This window comes from Oculina patagonica, chromosome 5 (genome assembly GCF_052425735.1).
Source record: "Oculina patagonica isolate OP01 chromosome 5, crgOcupat, whole genome shotgun sequence".
NCBI lineage: Eukaryota > Metazoa > Cnidaria > Anthozoa > Scleractinia > Oculinidae > Oculina > Oculina patagonica.
Window position 1 is genome coordinate 15,063,560 of NC_135762.1, and position 18,268 is coordinate 15,081,827.

An 18,268-nucleotide genomic window follows, 5' to 3' on the forward strand; every position below is an offset into this window, starting at 1 on the left:
ATTTTAACAAAAAAAATAGAAAAGAAAGGAAAATCCTGGAAAAATATGTTTGACGTGGTTATATAGCATACTGTATCCCGATATATTTCAGTTTAAGTCATATATTATGATGGCATCGGTCCTAAACAACATTTAATTATGATCTTTCACGATTCCGAAGAGGGTGGGGATGAAAGAGGAGGTGGTTGACAGCCAGTACGTACGTATAGTACCTAGATATTTGCTCAATTTTATACTTCTGTGCATGGCATGGGGCTGTTTATAGTCAACTTTTTTAATCTTTTAGTTGTGCGGTGTACGTATCATTGTAACTTCGTTTCTCAAGATTTGAAGAAGTACCGCCGTGTTACGCTTCTTTAATTTACTTACACCACCTCGCTTTGTTCCTTATCATGCCCCCCCCCCCCCTTACAGCCCCACTCTGTTCTGCCTTTTGAGATCTGTTCGAGTTTGATTGTTACTTCGTTATTTAGCTGTTATTTCGTGTCATAGGGGCTTTCGCACATCGCCTAATAGAACTGTTACTGTTACATGCCTCTTCATTTTTTCTCTCTTTTACATTTCGTTTGCAGTATTATGTAGTAAAACTAATCATATCTCAATAAAGCTTTCTGTCAGATTTCACCCACTCCCTGCCCCTCCCCTGTGGACAAACGGCAAACAATTTTATTCTTTTCTCCACAGTACAAATTAAAAGAACAAATAGGTACGTATAGGTATGTTTACACTGTTAAAGTGCGAGCCGATTATCTGGCGGTTCAAAAGTCTGATGACAGACCTTGCCATCCAACAGCCTATTTTTCGTACAAAAAGTCTTCTTAAGTTTTAAAAACCTTTTAACTGCGATAACAGTGTATCTAAAAATTGTCAGTCACACTCATTCCGATTCTGGCTTCTGTTTTGCCTCCTCGATTGCATAATTCTTCCTATCATCCTCAGCCTCATCCTATAATTGCTTATTAAATAGTTAATATTTATCTTATTGCAGGTGTGATACTAACAGATCCACCTCGTCTATCTTGCAAAACATGTGACGGGTCATGTCAAGAGTCCATCTGTTCCCTGAATCCATGCTTCGAAGGATCCGTCTGCAAGTCGTGTAATTGCTTTTGCCCACTTCGACAATGCGTTTTACATGTACAATAAATAAGGATTTTCTTAAGAAAGAAAGGCTGGAAGTATTTAAACAGCCTTTTTGTACATGTCTTCTTGTAAAACTTTTAAACAATCCAAATAATGCAACGTTTTTTGTATACAATTAACATGATAACAGTCAATAAAAACTGATTTAACGATGAAGTGAGTCCGTTGCTTTTATTATAGTGTCCTTAGCACATTAACGTACATGCCTGAACAAGCAAAGTTTACTTTATCAAATCAAATAAAAATAACACTGAGGAGAATATAACTTATTCACAAAAAAGTACAGCTTGTGATGATTTGGTATCACTAAGTTACATTGAAATCCCACAGTTTGATCGAAGTACATGAACGTAACATGAGGGTAAGAGCACAAGTCTTCTTTGAGTGATTATTATTCATCGCTAGATTTTCTCCGATTCAGATTAGTTTAAATTGATCACCTGACGCCTTGGTGCCCGTCCGAAGAAAATACCTCGATAGTACTCGTCCATTACAACATTTTGGAAACAAGACAAGAAATTTAAAGAGGTTTATTGTCTAGATTTTGTTACATTTGTTACATTTCAACTTTCAAGTCTTTCGTCTATTAAGTTAAAATAATTAGCAACTATCCAGCAGGTAATGAACGTTTATTCGTTTGTCTCACGATAGAATCGCTTTGAGATGTTGATCGCTAGTCTTCATCAGGCGATGAGGTCGACTGTTTATATTACGTGTCGCTATTTATGTACGTTGGTTCGCTGTGATTGGTGCATTTCGATCCTCATCGATATTCTGACTAACAGATGAAGTTCCCTCAGAGGTCCGGTTTGTAGTTGAACGGCTATTGTGCTTTCTGAGCGTAGGTATCCATGCTTCAGGAATTTCAATTCCGCTGTCTCTATTGATGTTATTAGAATGAAGTCCACCAATAACAACCGACACTGAGGTGAATAGCTGTTTTAGTATATACCAAAACAGTGGGATAATGTAGTCCGAAAGAATAATTTTTGACTAGTTTTCCCCTTCAAAGATTGCAGTTTTCTTGCGCGCGTTGTTCGGAGGTGAATAGCAAAGGATATTTTGGGTGTGAGTAGCCAATCAGCGCGCACCAAAAGCGCTATCCACTGTTTTAGTATATACTAATGTTTAAATAGTCAACGAAGCGCAGACTATCGCTCATAGAAAAAAAAGAGAGCAAGTAGTCTACTTGTTTCAGAAGACAATTAAATACAATATAAAGACCTACAGAATTTTCTAATTTTTAAGCCGAAAGTAAAGATTCAGTTTTCCCTTTAAAAGGGTGCGCGCGACGGTAGTCCGGTTAGCAAATAAACGACTATATTGCAATAGACAATATGGACGTAGTGTCTACATAAAGTAAAGTCAAGTTAACGCAGTATACGGTAACATTATAAATGATAACAGTTACGAAAAGTTAAATCGTAGGCATTATTTTTGCAGTAAAAATAGAGAAATACTTCAGTTCCCTTTCAAGGTCAACACGAACGCTTTCGTACATGCAGATATGCAGATCAGTTTGCAAAAAACAATCAACTAAATTATGACAGTGGAAGCCATTAGAAGTCTTATTAAGTGGCTTGCACCTTCCGTCGAACGGCTCAGAGTGGAGAAGAGAAGCAGAGAGAGATATTTCAGAGCCCTTTGCACTGTGCCCAGAGAATTATAATGGCTTGGGTTTATAATTTTTCATCTCCTCAAAGATCGAGGTTTACTGAAGGTTTGAAGAGTAATCAAACGGTCAAAATGAGGCAGCTAATTCAATATTAACCCTATTCAGACCGGGCTTTTTTTGGATCTTTTCAGACCGGGGGGGGGGGAGCGGATTCCCCCCCCCCCTCCGTAACTTCCAGAATATTTAAGCAATCACAATGAAACTTACAGGACATATCGTATGTCCGAAAATCTAACTTTTGGTATATTTCACGTGGGATGATGACGTCACATCACGTGACAACTACATCATTATGTCAAAACAGCCGCCATCTTGGATCCGCCATCTTAGATTTTGAATTTTTCCAAAACGTCAGAAAACCGCCCAAAATTACTGTAAAGTACTCAAAATCAATGAAACTGTGCTTAAAAACCGTAAAAAGGTGAAAATAATTGCATTAAAGTTATTTTTCATTAATCGAAACACGAAAATTACAAATTTGGGAAAATATGCTCGTAAAAAAGGCCGTTGCCATGGTGACGTCAAGTTCCTGACACAGCAACTTATTCCACTAAATTATTCCCAGATAAATTTTAGATAAAGTCGCAAAGTTTAGCAGCGTTTGGTTGAATATTAAAAAAGTTATTAGCGTTCAAAGTCAGCGCGGGCACTTTCCGCCCCCCCCCCCGGTCTGGATAGGGTTACGAACTAATTACGTACTTTTACTGGCCTAATCATACCCGGGAATCGTAATACATAAAAAATAAAAACAATTGTAAAAATACGCTGGAAGCGTATAAAAGGGATACAAATACTTCCAACATTCAATCGGCACACTCCTACAAAAGCCATTCCAGCCATTTTTTTATTTTGTTATATGCATATGATTGCAACAAATTGCAATGTATGGTCTTATTAACCAAGCGTGGCATGGAAAACTGGAGAATATAATGCCAGCACTTGGTCTTCACCGGTACGGATCGTGCACAGCCGAGGAGTGTGGCCCAAGCAAGTTTGCTTTAAAATACGAAAACTTATTAAACGACTAAAATTATTGAAAAAATAAACGTAGCAACATGCAGTAGCCGATCCAATGCTTAGAAATATTGGACCGAAAATAAAGCGTTCTGATTATGGTTAGAGGAAAATTAGAGGGTACGATTTTGCCTACGTTTATCGCATGTGACAAGCTTACTACATGACTACCACATTCTTACGACAGACACGCGCGTGTGTAAATACAGTAAATGGTCCTAAGTCGCTTCGTAGGCCTGTCGTAAGCTTGTCGCATGCGACTGAGAAAGTCATACCGTGCAAATCGGCCCTTATTGGCCCTCTAAGCTATCTTGGGTTTTATGTTGATGACGCAAATTGAAACGTGATGAGTCGTTATAAATCATTTGGCTGTTTGTTTTCGCTTTTTCTTGCTATTTTCCTTAAAAATTTGTGTTTAAAATCACGTACCAGTACTCTTAATATCAAAGCACTAAGCACAATGCAAGTGAAATACTGGACCTGCACGCAAAACACAAAACGCCGAGGAAAGAACAAGAGTTATCTATAAAAGCGATGCGGAAATGAAACTATCGTTAAACATGACAAACCTTTAAAAGCCGTGTTTTAAACAAATGCAAACCATGGATATCCCAGCTAATTAATGGCCCTGATAACAACAAATTTAATAGATTTTCATTCTGTACGATTCCAGTTCCGTTCACTAGTACTCAATAACGACAATTTTCGCAAGTCATTTGAGGGAACCTTCGTGGACCCGACTTTAAGGGGGCTAACGAATTAAGTTGTCGCTAGATTTATACTGAGATATACCGTACTTCAGAATGGCAAACATGAAGTGAGCTTGAACTGAAATTACATTAGCAATTAAGTCAAATACTAAAATGCACTGAAAACTGAAGCAAGTTTGATTACTTTGCCCAATATTTTAACTTGTTCACAAGCTACCTATTGAAATTAGTACTGGTTAAATTTATTTCACAAGTGACAGACCAAAAGTGTTGTTTTTTTTGCTTATCTACGCAAAAGTGACCCTTAAACAAGTTGTTGTATTGATGACTAAGAATAGACAAGGAAGTGTTTTTAATTATAAATACGTGATGAGTCACTATGAATCATTTGACAGTTCACTGCTTTCGTTTATTCTTTGACCCTTATCTTTAATGATGTTTTAAATTTAATATTGGACTATTACACAATGATACAGACAAAATGCACGATAAACATAAAGATACCGCATGCCTCTGTGTGCGATACGCCAAACCAACTAAATAATAAATGGAATATGGAGAAATGGTTCGTTGACGGATCCGTTTCAATCTTACCTACTTTTAAAAATTCTTGTTCCTGTTGGGTTTTATGTTATTTTGTGTTATTCTTCCTAAGTTAACTATAATTTTTAGGTTTATTTTCCATTTGAGGACAAAAACTCCTTTAACCAAATGCATACAAGTTATTTATTTTCCAACTAATGGATAAGATTAAATAAGAAACTATCAAATTTGTCTTACGTGAGCAAGACCATGGATTTCCTTTAACACCAGAACAGACCTCTAAAAAGCCAATTTCGATCTCAATATACTAAAGTAAGGAACAGCAAAATAACTTTAACAATTCAGTCCTAAGATCTCTGTTATGGCCTGACACCTTAAATGCACGAATGCAATACTGATAATGGGTCATCTCAATATAATTTGCTTATTAGTCACTATTATTAAAAAAAACTTCATGTATGTGCATGAAGAAAGGAATGTGCTTAAAAATGACGTACGTAAACTTGTCTTTGTCGGAGGGTTTTGCCAAGTCATCGAACATAACAACACAAAGCTATATAAATGGCGCTGTTTTGATGATATCAATTCAGTTCATTGTCGACAGAGCAATTTTGTATCCTTTCTGCCAAAGAAGCTTAAACCGTAAGTATATATATATATTTGTTTACATTGTTGAGTATATTTGACAATATATAAACCTCTTATATGATTGAGTTCGAGGTCGGTACTGCAAGATACAGACCGATTTTTTCCCTCCCAATTTATGCTCCCGCACGAAGCGTACGGTCCATAAATTGAGGGAAAAAATTGGTTTCGTATCTTACAGTACGAACCTCGCACTTGATTACTTAGAGGTGTATACATTGATTTTGTTACTGTTCTATAGATATTTGGTGGTTTTGTATCGAGGCCAATGTATTTTTTTTATTTCTGTTCTTTCTAGCTTTTTGCTTACATCAGTACAATGAAGACCATTGTTATCTTGATGCTGTTCTCCTTGGCGTGTGTATTTGCTGGACCGGTAGGTTTTTTGTTTTGTTTCTGATTGTAGGACTTTTCAATTCTTTTTTTATCTATTTTGCAACTACACCTTTGGCAACTGGTAAAACCAGGAGTATATTATGTTATTGCTTTTGCCGTGTTGAAATATTTTCGACAAGACAACTGATACTACAAATTACATAACTGAACGCCATAGTGATCACAAAATGATCAAACCAACTGATGCTATTTTTATTGATTTTTTCAACAGCGTCCATTTGACACAGGTACAAAAAACTTTTTGTGATTTTTAAATAAACTTTAAATTAAAGGAGCTACGTCACGAGAATTCCGCATATTTTTCGTCTAAACTGTTCTGAAATTAGTGGTAGGCAACTTTATCCCTATGAAAAACATTATCCTTAAACATCTTATGGAAAATAGAACCTTAAAGGGACTATGTCACGGATATTTCGCAGATATTTGGTCTAAACTGTTCCGAAATTAGTGGAAGCCCTTTGAACATCTAAAGGACGATATAATCTTAGTTTGTAGATAGAAATCAAGCTACGGCTATAAATATCGATTTTTTTGAAGACGCGCTGAAACAATTTGAAAACGTTTCCCTAACGTTTCAGTTCAAATTGCAATCCATTTCCATCCGCGCCAACCGCAGCTAATAATACTAGTGTTAACAGTTTCAGTGCTCTAAAATAGCAGTTTTTAATAAAAATGGACAAGGTATTTTTTCTAGGTCTCATGCGACACAAATATACATTTTGGCTGTTTATCCGTTACATAATCCCTTTAATTTGTAGATAATAATCAAACTTTGGCCATAGATAGCAATTTTTTTATGACATCGGGAAACAACTTTGAAAAGTAAAGCCTATTTTTTTTTAATTGCAATCTATTTTCATCCTAGCCAGAGCCAAAAATGCTTCTTAACAGTGTCATTGCTTTAATATAGCACTTGTTAATAAAAATGAACCATTAACATTATCTTTAGGTTTCCTACAACACAAATATAAATTTTGGCTATTCAAAAATCTGTTAAAATCCATGACAGAGCTCCTTTAATAAAAGAAACATCAGCTAAAGAGATGCAAGACGAGCTGCCTAATTTCCTTCAGAGAAGCATGCATAAAACGGATAGTGTACATCTCAACTAGTGGGACTTCTTTGAATAGGCCTATATATAGACTTATTCACTGGTGCCAGGAATTTTGGGGGCTCTTTGCATACTAGAACCGTGTCTTGTAATAAAACGGACGGAAACTTCTTTGATGAAAAAGAGAGAACCCAAGATCAAAACTGAACAATAGCACTCGCAAGACGATTTTTGGTCAATTTCAATTCTCAAAGACATAATGTCAACATTCTAAATTTTTCACAGTAGCAACTGCAGTGAAGAAATACAAATCAACTTCAAGACGTTAAGTAGTCTGGGGGTATATTTTTGGCAGTTACCAGCTGATTAAGCAAATCAGTGGAAAATTGTCTTCAGTTCGAATGAAATAAAAGCTTCGAAACCTTTCCTATCTAACTACTGTGTTTCACGTTATACCTAATTTTTTCACACTAGCAATTGCAGTGAAGAAATACAAATCAACTTCAAGAGGTTAAGTGAGCTGGGGGTATATTTTTCACACTAGCAATTGCAATTTAGAATCACGACACAACTTCAATTTCCTTGTAATCCTGGTTTTCTGTGCATACCATGCCCCTGTGAATGCAATACACGGACGTGCAAAAAGCATTGAGCTAGAGTACTCAACATTGGGCTGTCTTGGCAAGTGAACGCAACGTGTACGATACGTACCACAAAAACTGATTTAGGAAGCCTTGTAATTATTAAATTTAAAAGACGTGGTGTATAATAAATTAACCATAAGGTAACCGAATTGTACAGCTAATAATAGCTGCGCGTAAATATTTTATACGCAAAGTGAATAATTAAAATGCTGTGATGAAACATTGACATAACACTGATGATCTTGTGTTGTTATTTTTCAGTCAACCCTCTATTTTCTCCAATTTTTTTTCAAAATTAACTTCAGATTTTAGAAAACTCTTCATTAAGTAGCGATAGATCAGACAAGGCTGGAAAACTCTTATAGAAAACTGTTAGCAAACCCATGGACCGCAGGGACAGTCATTTTGAAAGTGGTAGGGCTAAAAAATCTGATCAAGTCAAAAAGGCGCGTTTAATTGCATAGAGGGGAAATATTTTTAAATAGTAAGATTCATAATTTTTTTTATATTATTTGGAGCCCTAAAAAACAACCAAGCAAAAAAGTGGTAGGGCTGCCTATAGCCGTACTAGTCCCCCACCCCCCCCCCCCTTCGCCTTCGCGGTCCCTTGATTACCAAGAATACCCACGGAAAACGGTTTGATACGTGATGAGTCACTGTGAGTCATTTGACAGTTCCCTTTTATCTTTACCCTTGGAAATTTATCTTTAATGATGTTTAGAATTTTATATTGGACTATTAAGCTATGGTCTACAGACAAAATGTACGATAAACAGAAAGATATCGCATACCTCTGTGTGCGGTACACCAAACCAACAGAATTATAAATGGAATATGGAGAAATGGTTTGTCGACGGATCCATTTCAATCTTCCCTTCTTTTAAAAATTCTTGCTCCTGTTGGGTTTTATGACTTATAACTTTTTTGTTATCCTTTTTAAGGTTACTATAATTTTTAGGTTTATTTTCCATTTGAGGGCAAAAATTCCTTTAACCACATGCATCCAAGTCATTCAGTTATATTTCAACTAAAGGATAAGTTTCAATAAGAAACTATCAATTTTTTCCTCCGTAAGCAAGACCATGTAACCAAATGCAAAAAATCCAATCTCAATTTTCTAACGGCAAAATATATAACTTAAGAATTTAGTTCCCCGAGTAATGCAATACTCGGGGATAATAATTTGCTTACTAATCGCTATATTACTGAAATTAAGTAACTCGATGTGCGTGAACAGAGAACAATGTGCTTAAGAATGACGTATGTAAACATGTCTTTGTCGAAAGTTTTTGTTAAGTCGTAAACTTGTCTTTTGCGGAGGTTTTAGTAATAATAATAATAATTTAATACTTATTCGGCGCAAATTAGCATATGAATATGATCAAATGCGCCTACATCAAGTTAATTTAAAACTTAAAAAGAAGAAAAAAAAAACAAATTTACAAAATAATATTATATGAAGATATATAAGAATACAATTAGGCCCGTTTCACACGCCGTACCTTTCATGAGCTGAACTCAATTCGAATTTGGACCGACCCAAATTGACAAAAGTACGCCTCTTGACCATTCAAGTTGCACAATTAGAATATAATCAAGATTATACTGTTTTTGAAGTAACGTATAATAATAATAATAATAATATCAAAGTTTGCAAACCGCTGTAATTTGCATTCCTTTGGTTTTTCTTTTTTCGAATTATATCAAATTTGAGGGTGCTTTACGATTGCAAGCAAGAATGTTTTACAAAATGATAAAAAGCTAACGATGTAATCAATGTTATTTCTCTGGCAGTGGTGCCTTTTCGATGGCAGATTTTAGTACCAAAACTATACAGTGTGCCTCGGGCAAATTACACCAAAATAGTGACCAACTAATTACAGCCGGTTCAGTTGTTGTTCAGGCAGACTTTAGTCTCCTAAAGATAGAAAATATTTGAATCTAGAAAGAGCTATGAATATAGAAATTTGACTTGATGGATGTGCTTAAAGCTGAGTCTGAGTTTGATTGCATACGCGAGGTTTAAATCGTTATAGAATATTCTCGTGGATACCTTTTCCTACAAAGAGCTATTCTTCATGGAGTACAAAGAATATATATGACGGCGGTACGTCTGAATTAACCTCGCTTCTTTGCATCGAGTGTAGTAATTTCATAAAATGAATGAAATCTTCATTTATTTTATGTGTCTTTATAATCTGATAAAAGAACATGGCAGCATTTTAGTTCACTACCTCGAATGGTTGATAGAGCCCTCGCCTGAGGCTTGGGTTCTAACTACGCCCTACTGGATGTGGGGACTTGGCTATTATCTTTACTAGAGTATAAAGACATAGAAACAGAGTATAATCAGTCTGTAAAATGAATGACCAGCGTGATATACATTGACTAAAACTTTTGGTCTTTCCTAGAATCCATGGATGAAATCATCTACACAATAGTCTGTTCGTCGTTACGCTCAATTGCTAAGTGTGTTATGACTTTCAACTTGGCCTTGCCAAAACAGTGATAATTAACCAAGCTATTTATTGACTGTCTCCTCCTTATCTTTTGTCTAGAGGCGACACAAAGACAGCTAGGCGACAAAACGCTTTTAATCTTAAGTTCACGACCAAACTCTGAGAAAGGTATGTGTTTGACGACAATAGAGCTTCATGCATAATAATAATAATATCAAAGTTTGCAAACCGCTGTAATTTGCATTCCTTTGGTTTTTCGTTTTTTCGAATTATATCAAATTTAAGGGTGCTTTACGATTGTAAGCAAGAATGTTTTACGAAATGATAAAAAGATAACGATGTAATCAATGTTATTTCTCTGGCAGTGGTGCCTTTTCGATGGCAGAGTTTAGTACCAAAACTATACAGTGTGCCTCGGGCAAATTACACCAAAATAGTGACCAACTAATTACAGCCGGTTCAGTTGTTGTTCAGGCAGAGTTTAGTCTTCTAAGGATAGAAGATATTTGAATCTAGAAAGAGCTATGAATATAGAAATTTGACTTGATGGATGTGCTTAAAGCTGAGTCTGAGTTTGATTGCATTCGCGAGGTTTAAATCGTTATAGAATATTCTTGTGGATAGCTTTTTCATACAAAGAGCTATTCTTCATCGGAGTACAAAGAATATATATGACGGCGGTACGTCTGAATTAACCTCGCTGCTTTTCATCGGGTGTAGTAATTTCATAAAATGAATGAAATCTTCATTTAATTTATGTGTCTTTATAATCTGATAAAAGAACATGACCGCATTTTTATTTCACTACCTCGAATGGTTGATAGAGCCCTCGCCTGAGGCTTGGGTTCTAACTACGCCCTACTGGATGTGGGACTTGGCTATTATCTTTACTAGAGTATAAAGACTTAGAAACAGAGTATAATCAGTCTATAAAAATGAATGACCAGCGTGATATACATTGACTAAAACTTCTGGTCTTTCCTAGAATCCATGGATAAAATCATCTACACAATAGTCTGTTCGTCGTTACGCTCAATTGCTAAGTGTGTTATGACTTTCAACTTGGCCTTGCCAAAACAGTGATAATTAACCAAGCTATTTATTGACTGTTTCCTCCTTATCTTTTGTCTAGAGGCGACACAAAGACAGCTAAGCCACAAAACGCTTTTAATCTTAAGTTCACGACCAAACTCTGAGAAAGGTATGTGTTTGACGACATTAGAGCTTCATGCATAATAATAATAATATTAAAGATTTTCAAACCGCTGTAATTTGCATTCCTTTGGTTTTTCTTTTTTTCGAATTATATCAAATTTGAGGGTGCTTTACGAATGTAAGCAAGAATGTTTTACAAAATGATAAAAAGCTAACGATGTAATCAATGTTATTTCTCTGGCAGTGGTGCCTTTTCGATGGCAGATTTTAGTACCAAAACTATACAGTGTGCCTCGGGCAAATTACACCAAAATAGTGACCAACTAATTACAGCCGGTTAGTTGTTGTTCAGGCAGACTTTAGTCTCCTAAGGATAGAAGATATTTGAATCTAGAAAGAGCTATGAATTAGAATATAGAAATTTGACTTGATGGATGTGCTTAAAGCTGAGCCTGAGTTTGATTGCATACGCGAGCTTTAAATCGTTATAGAATATTCTCGTGGATAGCTTTTTCATACAAAGAGCTATTCTTCATCGGTGTACAAAGAATATATATGACGGCGGTACGTCTGAATTAACCTCGCTGCTTTGCATCGGGTGTAGTAATTTCATAAAATGAATGAAATCTTCATTTAATTTATGTGTCTTTATAATCTGATAAAAGAACATGGCCGCATTTTATTTCACTACCTCGAATGGTTGATAGAGCCCTCGCCTGAGGCTTGGGTTCTAACTACGCCCTACTGGATGTGGGGGCTTGGCTATTATCTTTACTAGAGTATAAAGACATAGAAACAGAGTATAATCAGTCTATAAAAATGAATGACCAGCGTGATATACATTGACTAAAACTTTTGGTCTTTCCTAGAATCCATGGATAAAATCATCTACACAATAGTCTGTTCGTCGTTACGCTCAATTGCTAAGTGTGTTATGACTTTCAACTTGGCCTTGCCAAAACAGTGATAATTAACCAAGCTATTTATTGACTGTTTCCTCCTTATCTTTTGTCTAGAGGCGACACAAAGACAGCTAAGCCACAAAACGCTTTTAATCTTAAGTTCACGACCAAACTCTGAGAAAGGTATGTGTTTGACGACATTAGAGCTTCATGCATAATAATAATAATATTAAAGATTTTCAAACCGCTGTAATTTGCATTCCTTTGGTTTTTCTTTTTTTCGAATTATATCAAATTTGAGGGTGCTTTACGAATGTAAGCAAGAATGTTTTACAAAATGATAAAAAGCTAACGATGTAATCAATGTTATTTCTCTGGCAGTGGTGCCTTTTCGATGGCAGAGTTTAGTACCAAAACTATACAGTGTGCCTCGGGCAAATTACACCAAAATAGTGACCAACTAATTACAGCCGGTTTAGTTGTTGTTCAGGCAGACTTTAGTCTCCTAAAGATAGAAGATATTTGAATCTAGAAAGAGCTATGAATATAGAAATTTGACTTGATGGATGTGCTTAAAGCTGAGTCTGAGTTTGATTGCATACGCGAGATTTAAATCGTTATAGAATATTCTCGTGGATAGCTTTTTCATACAAAGAGCTATTCTTCATCGGAGTACAAAGGATATATATGACGGCGGTACGTCTGAATTAACCTCGCTGCTTTGCATCGGGTGTAGTAATTTCATAAAATGAATGAAATCTTCATTTAATTTATGTGTCTTTATAATCTGATAAAAGAACATGGCCGCATTTTAGTTCACTACCTCGAATGGTTGATAGAGCCCTCGCCTGAGGCTTGGGTTCTAACTACGCCCTACTGGATGTGGGGGCTTGGCTATTATCTTTACTAGAGTATAAAGACATAGAAACAGAGTATAATCAGTCTATAAAAATTAATGACCAGCGTGATATACATTGACTAAAACTTTTGGTCTTTCCTAGAATCCATGGATGAAATCATCTACACAATAGTCTGTTCGTGTGTTAGGACTTTCAACTTGGCCTTGCCAAAACAGTGATAATTAACCAGGCTATTTATTGACTGTTTCCTCATTATCTTTTGTCTAGAGGCGACACAAAGACAGCTAAGCCACAAAACGCTTTTAATTTTAAGTTCACGACAAAACTCTGAGAAAGGTATGTAGACTTTTGGAAGCGCATGACTAAGTAATCATTTTTGAATTGTGATTTTTTTTTTAACAAACGCCTATCTTAATTTCTCATACGCGGTGCGTGGATTCGAACTTTGATAAGTTCAGTGTTAATTTTTTCAGTTGTTGGTTCGTTTGCTTTAGAGATCTATAGATAGTGCAAACGTAAATCTTTTGGCTGAAACGTTAAGCTGTTTAAGTATTAAAACTACAGATTGCACACCGCAAGACAGTTTGGAACGTCAACAAGAAACTGATGAGTGAATTCGAAAGAATGTCACGAGTGGGACGCATTTTTAGATTTTTGACGTGACGCTCAGTTTGGAACTGAAATGACGACGAACGACAAGAAAGCTGCCGTGAAATTACGACAGCGACAAAGATAATTTAAGCAAAGTAAACAGCGACATTGGCATTTTTTAAATTAGAAAAAAAGGGCTAAATATTTTCAAGTGTTTTCACACAGTATGACAGGTTTGTTTGCCTTTCAAAAGGCAATAATGTACGTTGCGCACTGGCTGCAACTGAGACACCATTATAGATGTTTATCTTGTTTAAAAAAAAAACAATACATAGACCTCAAAGATTTATTATATTATGTCCGCTGAGCTAATGCAAAAGAAACACTCGGCGTCAAGACTACTCCCAGGTAGCAACCTCTTCACCTTCAATTGTATTTTTGCAGCAACTGTTTTAACTGTGCCTGGAGCAAGTTAAACAGCTCTTATGCGTAATTCAGAATGCAGCACAAATTGATTGTTTGGTTGTTTTAAGACGAAAAACGTTTAATTAAATAAGAATAATTTCATCAAAAAATGCATAAAATGGAACAAATTTTATCGAAAGGAACCCCTAACTATAAACATGTCTACTGCCAGTTTCTAGAATCAACGGATGAAATCCCATACACAATGACATTATTTATCACCACGTTAGTAAGTATGTAATGGCGTTCTATTTTGGAATTGTCTTGAATGATAAATTATTAATTTTATTATTTCTTTGTTTTCTTTCAATTATGCCGCGTCCCCTACTTAAGAAGCTGGCACAAAGAACCTGCTTCATTTCGCAGTAAATCTCGGAGAGGTAAGTACATTTTTTGACGCGCCCTACCGTAGGTTTTCGTACATGATTTGAACTCCATTTTTTTCTTTTCAGTAGCCAGTTGACTGTGCTGAGTTTCTAGAGCAGAATCTTAAGCGAAGTACTTTCAAACTTTGGTGAGTTGTACAGTTAAGTTAGCATGATAATCGTGTCTTGAATTCGTTCGCAGCCGAAAGTGCAACCGCAAATCTGTTTCTTAAAAGTTAGGATTTTAATACAGAAAAACATTATTTTGCACATCGCCAATGCCTTTTTGGAGCGTCAACAAGAAAAGGAAATTTCTCAAGGTCAGTACAGTATAAACTAATCTTGTCCAGTGCCTACGATATTAGCGAGGCAAAAACCTAGCTAGGCGACTGGATAACCGTGGTTAAACAGGAGTGCTTTGTTCAATTCGTCATTGATCAGGACGCCCAGCCATGATTGTTAACGTCGATAAATGAAAATAGTTTTTCAGCGTTGTTCTTTCCAATTCATTGTTTTTAAGTCCAGTCCGATTTATAACGGTAAAGGCAAGGACTGAAAGTTTGTTGTCGGGAATTGGGAGTCTTGACTCTCATGTTACCTGCGAAATAAGTTGTGCATATGAGTCATTTTAAGGTCGAAAGCAAAACAAACACATTATTTTATTTACATATGTACTGTACTACTTTTTACAAAGTGCTATCTTGAAATTTTGACTCTATTTTCCACTGCTTTCCCCTCGTCTTTCTCTGCACAGGCCGGATTGAGCTTCGACTCATTGACCTGTTTTACACTCTTCGGAAAACGTAAACAAAACTAAATGTGGTTCAAGTAATTTGCATGTGTTATTGATCCGGCCCTGCCAATAATTGGCGCAAAAAGTACGCAACCTGTTACATGTAACTGTGAAAATTGAACAATTTTAAACAATATTGGACTGGAATGCAGATTGCAGAATTTAAGTTTCATCGTCAATTCGAGCTTCTACAAAATCTCGAGATACGGCTTTTAGAAAAAAAAAAAAAACAGGCTACTTATCTAATATTTCGGACTGCTGGACTTAGAATTGCACAATTGCAAACGGACGAAGATTTTTTCACGCTATCATATAATGATAATGTGAAATACAATGCCAAGTTTTACCTTTCTTTTGCCAGTATGAGATTACTTTTTTATAAATGATTTTTAATCCAAAACTTGTCAAAAACGAAAAATTCTTCGATAAGGTTCCAGATACGTTAAACCTGAAAAGCCGATCTCAAAAAATCAGTTTGTTCAGTATTGGTTACTACAGATGCTAACTAATGTCGTTGATTATGAAGTGATTTCCATTATTATGACATTAATAGAGATTTGATGTTTTCTATTCAGTCTAATTTTTCCTTTTGTATTTTTAGCTTTTCGCTTTCGCTGATACAATGAAGTCCGTTGTCATCTTGATGTTGGCCTTAATGACGTGTGTATTGGCTGGACCGGTATGTTTTCACATTTTATTTGTTTTTTGTTTGTTTTGTAGGCCTTTCTATACGTTTTTTTTCCATGACACACCGAGATCCGTAAACAGTTACATTTCATACCAAGTTTTCCTTAGATTAATCTAGTTAAAAAGTTTGAAAAGTTAGGAAATATCATAATGATATGGGAGAAAACTAGTTTCGTCAGAAGACCTCGTCAGTTGATGGCCATATGCTGTTAAGAATTTTAGTAAGGAAATAAATATTTCAATATTACAAAGTTATGAAAAGGTTTTCTTTGCTCACAATAATAGTTTAAACCTTTCTGTCTTTGGCATTATATTAAAACTGGCTCCAATGCGCGGCTGAAAATAAAATTACTGTAAACTATGGCCAGTAAAGTATTTATCGGAAGACAGAGTCAGTTCAAGTTCGATGCCATTACAACTTGCATGAAGGACGTGCAAAATACTTTGTTCTGTACCGTTTGAGTCTAACAACTTGAAAACTACTCCGTAAAAGCTTTTGATTTTTATACATCGTGGCCGAATCGGCAAAAGATACTGAATTTTTGCAAATTTTTTAACAAAATCTGTCGGTAGGGTTCAGAGCCACCTTAAATTTATGTTAAAAACCCGTAGCTCTGAGAATCCTACCGACAGATTTTGAACAAAAAAATGTAAATGTTTCTTATGAAGCTCTATGATGATTAGACAAATATATGTTAAAACAAAAGCTTTTACCGAGTAGTTTTTAAGTTAACAACGAATTGTGGTGTCAAAGCCTTTATTTGTTTATTGCAAGAGAGGATGATGATCCTCTCTTGTTTATTGCTATAAAAACCTACATAAATCTGTTCTAACTGTTATTTCTCGACTTAATTGGTGTAAGTGCGATAGAGTGCCAAAGACGGGAAAGTTACGAGCCACTTTTAAGTGAACTTAAAAGTCTTTGAGGGCAGATTCTGCCCACCCCCACCCCTCCACCGTTGAACTGATAAAACTGATAAAACTGTTACGTCAAACAATTGATGTTATCTTTTATTCATTTTTCCGCAGCGTGTACACAACATAGGTAAGACAAGCTTTTTTTGGATTTAGTAGTTAGACAGTAGGAGAATGTAGGGCAAATTTAAGAGTTTGTCGATTGGCGGGGGTACTGCATTGTGTATGTTCTTGGGCAAGACACTTTACTCTCATAGTGCCTCTCTCAAACCAGGGGTATAGATGGGTACCGACGAATTTAATGCTGGGGGTAACTCTGCACTGGACTGGCATCCCATCCAGGGGGAAGGGAGTGGAGGTTCCCATCCAGGGGAGTAGGGAAGGTAGAAATGCTCCTACTCGCTTCACGCTAAGAAAACCGGAGTAAGCTTGTCTAATGTGTTCTACAACGCGCTCGAAGTACGAAAAAGAAATAAAAAACCTGTTGCATGATGGTCTTTAAATTCATATAATAATGCCTGCCCAGTAGTAATTACTTGTTAGATGTTCATGATAGAGCGATTTTCGCTTAAGTGTCGGAAGTAATTTGCGTTTGCTTTGGTTTTGCATTGCTATGCTTAGTGATCAGAAGTGAAACCAAAACCAATCGTGACTTGCTCATACACGTTTTCCCGCGCCTCATGTCGGCTATATGTATTTGCTTTCGATTGCTTAGAGTTTGGATTGGCTTAGTGGATTGTCTGTGTCCTTTACGATTGGTCAAAGTGGTTACTTTGCTTTTGATTTTACGGCAAGCAATCGAAATCGCTCTAACTTAGTTAATATTTGGGTCATATTTGTCTAATTGCAGGCATAGGAGACGTTTGCAGTTGTGACTCGCCATTTCAATGTAGCGTGGACGTTTGTGTCTCACCATTCAATCCACCATGCCCTGATGGACTGACCTGCCAGCCATGTTCTTGTTCTTGCTTAAGTCGGGTCTGCGTCTAGAAAATCACTATTTCAGTGTAACTGAGATAAGCTGAAGGTTCTTCAAAAGCCTTTTAAAATATACCATAATGCTGAGGTTTCCCATGGTATAATTGTTTTAACATTAACATGATAAAAATCAATAAAATGTGATTAAATATGGTATGAGTCTGCTTATCTTCGGTCGCTTTTTGGCGTTTCCCCTTTAATAGTGGAAACATAAGAGTGGTCCTTAGCAAAATTAACTTAAATTGGCAACTGTTAATTTGACATAAACAGCGCCTCG

At 36.1% G+C, this 18,268-nt stretch overlaps 2 protein-coding genes across 2 annotated transcripts in view; both read left to right on the top strand.

The window, feature by feature from the left end:
• Window positions 1-18,268, top strand: part of LOC144655712 (uncharacterized) — a 40,883-nt gene that overhangs the window by 15,303 nt on the left and 7,312 nt on the right. The window lies entirely within an intron of this gene.
• On the top strand, window positions 1,499-18,145 carry LOC144654071 (uncharacterized). Its single transcript, XM_078514181.1, has 10 exons — window positions 1,499-1,504; window positions 6,029-6,106; window positions 6,338-6,353; window positions 10,380-10,448; window positions 12,452-12,520; window positions 14,587-14,633; window positions 14,709-14,767; window positions 16,013-16,090; window positions 17,128-17,143; window positions 17,864-18,145. Exons 1-8 carry the CDS (start codon window positions 1,499-1,501, stop codon window positions 16,035-16,037), a joined length of 369 nt encoding a protein of 122 aa, XP_078370307.1. The 3' UTR covers window positions 16,038-16,090; window positions 17,128-17,143; window positions 17,864-18,145.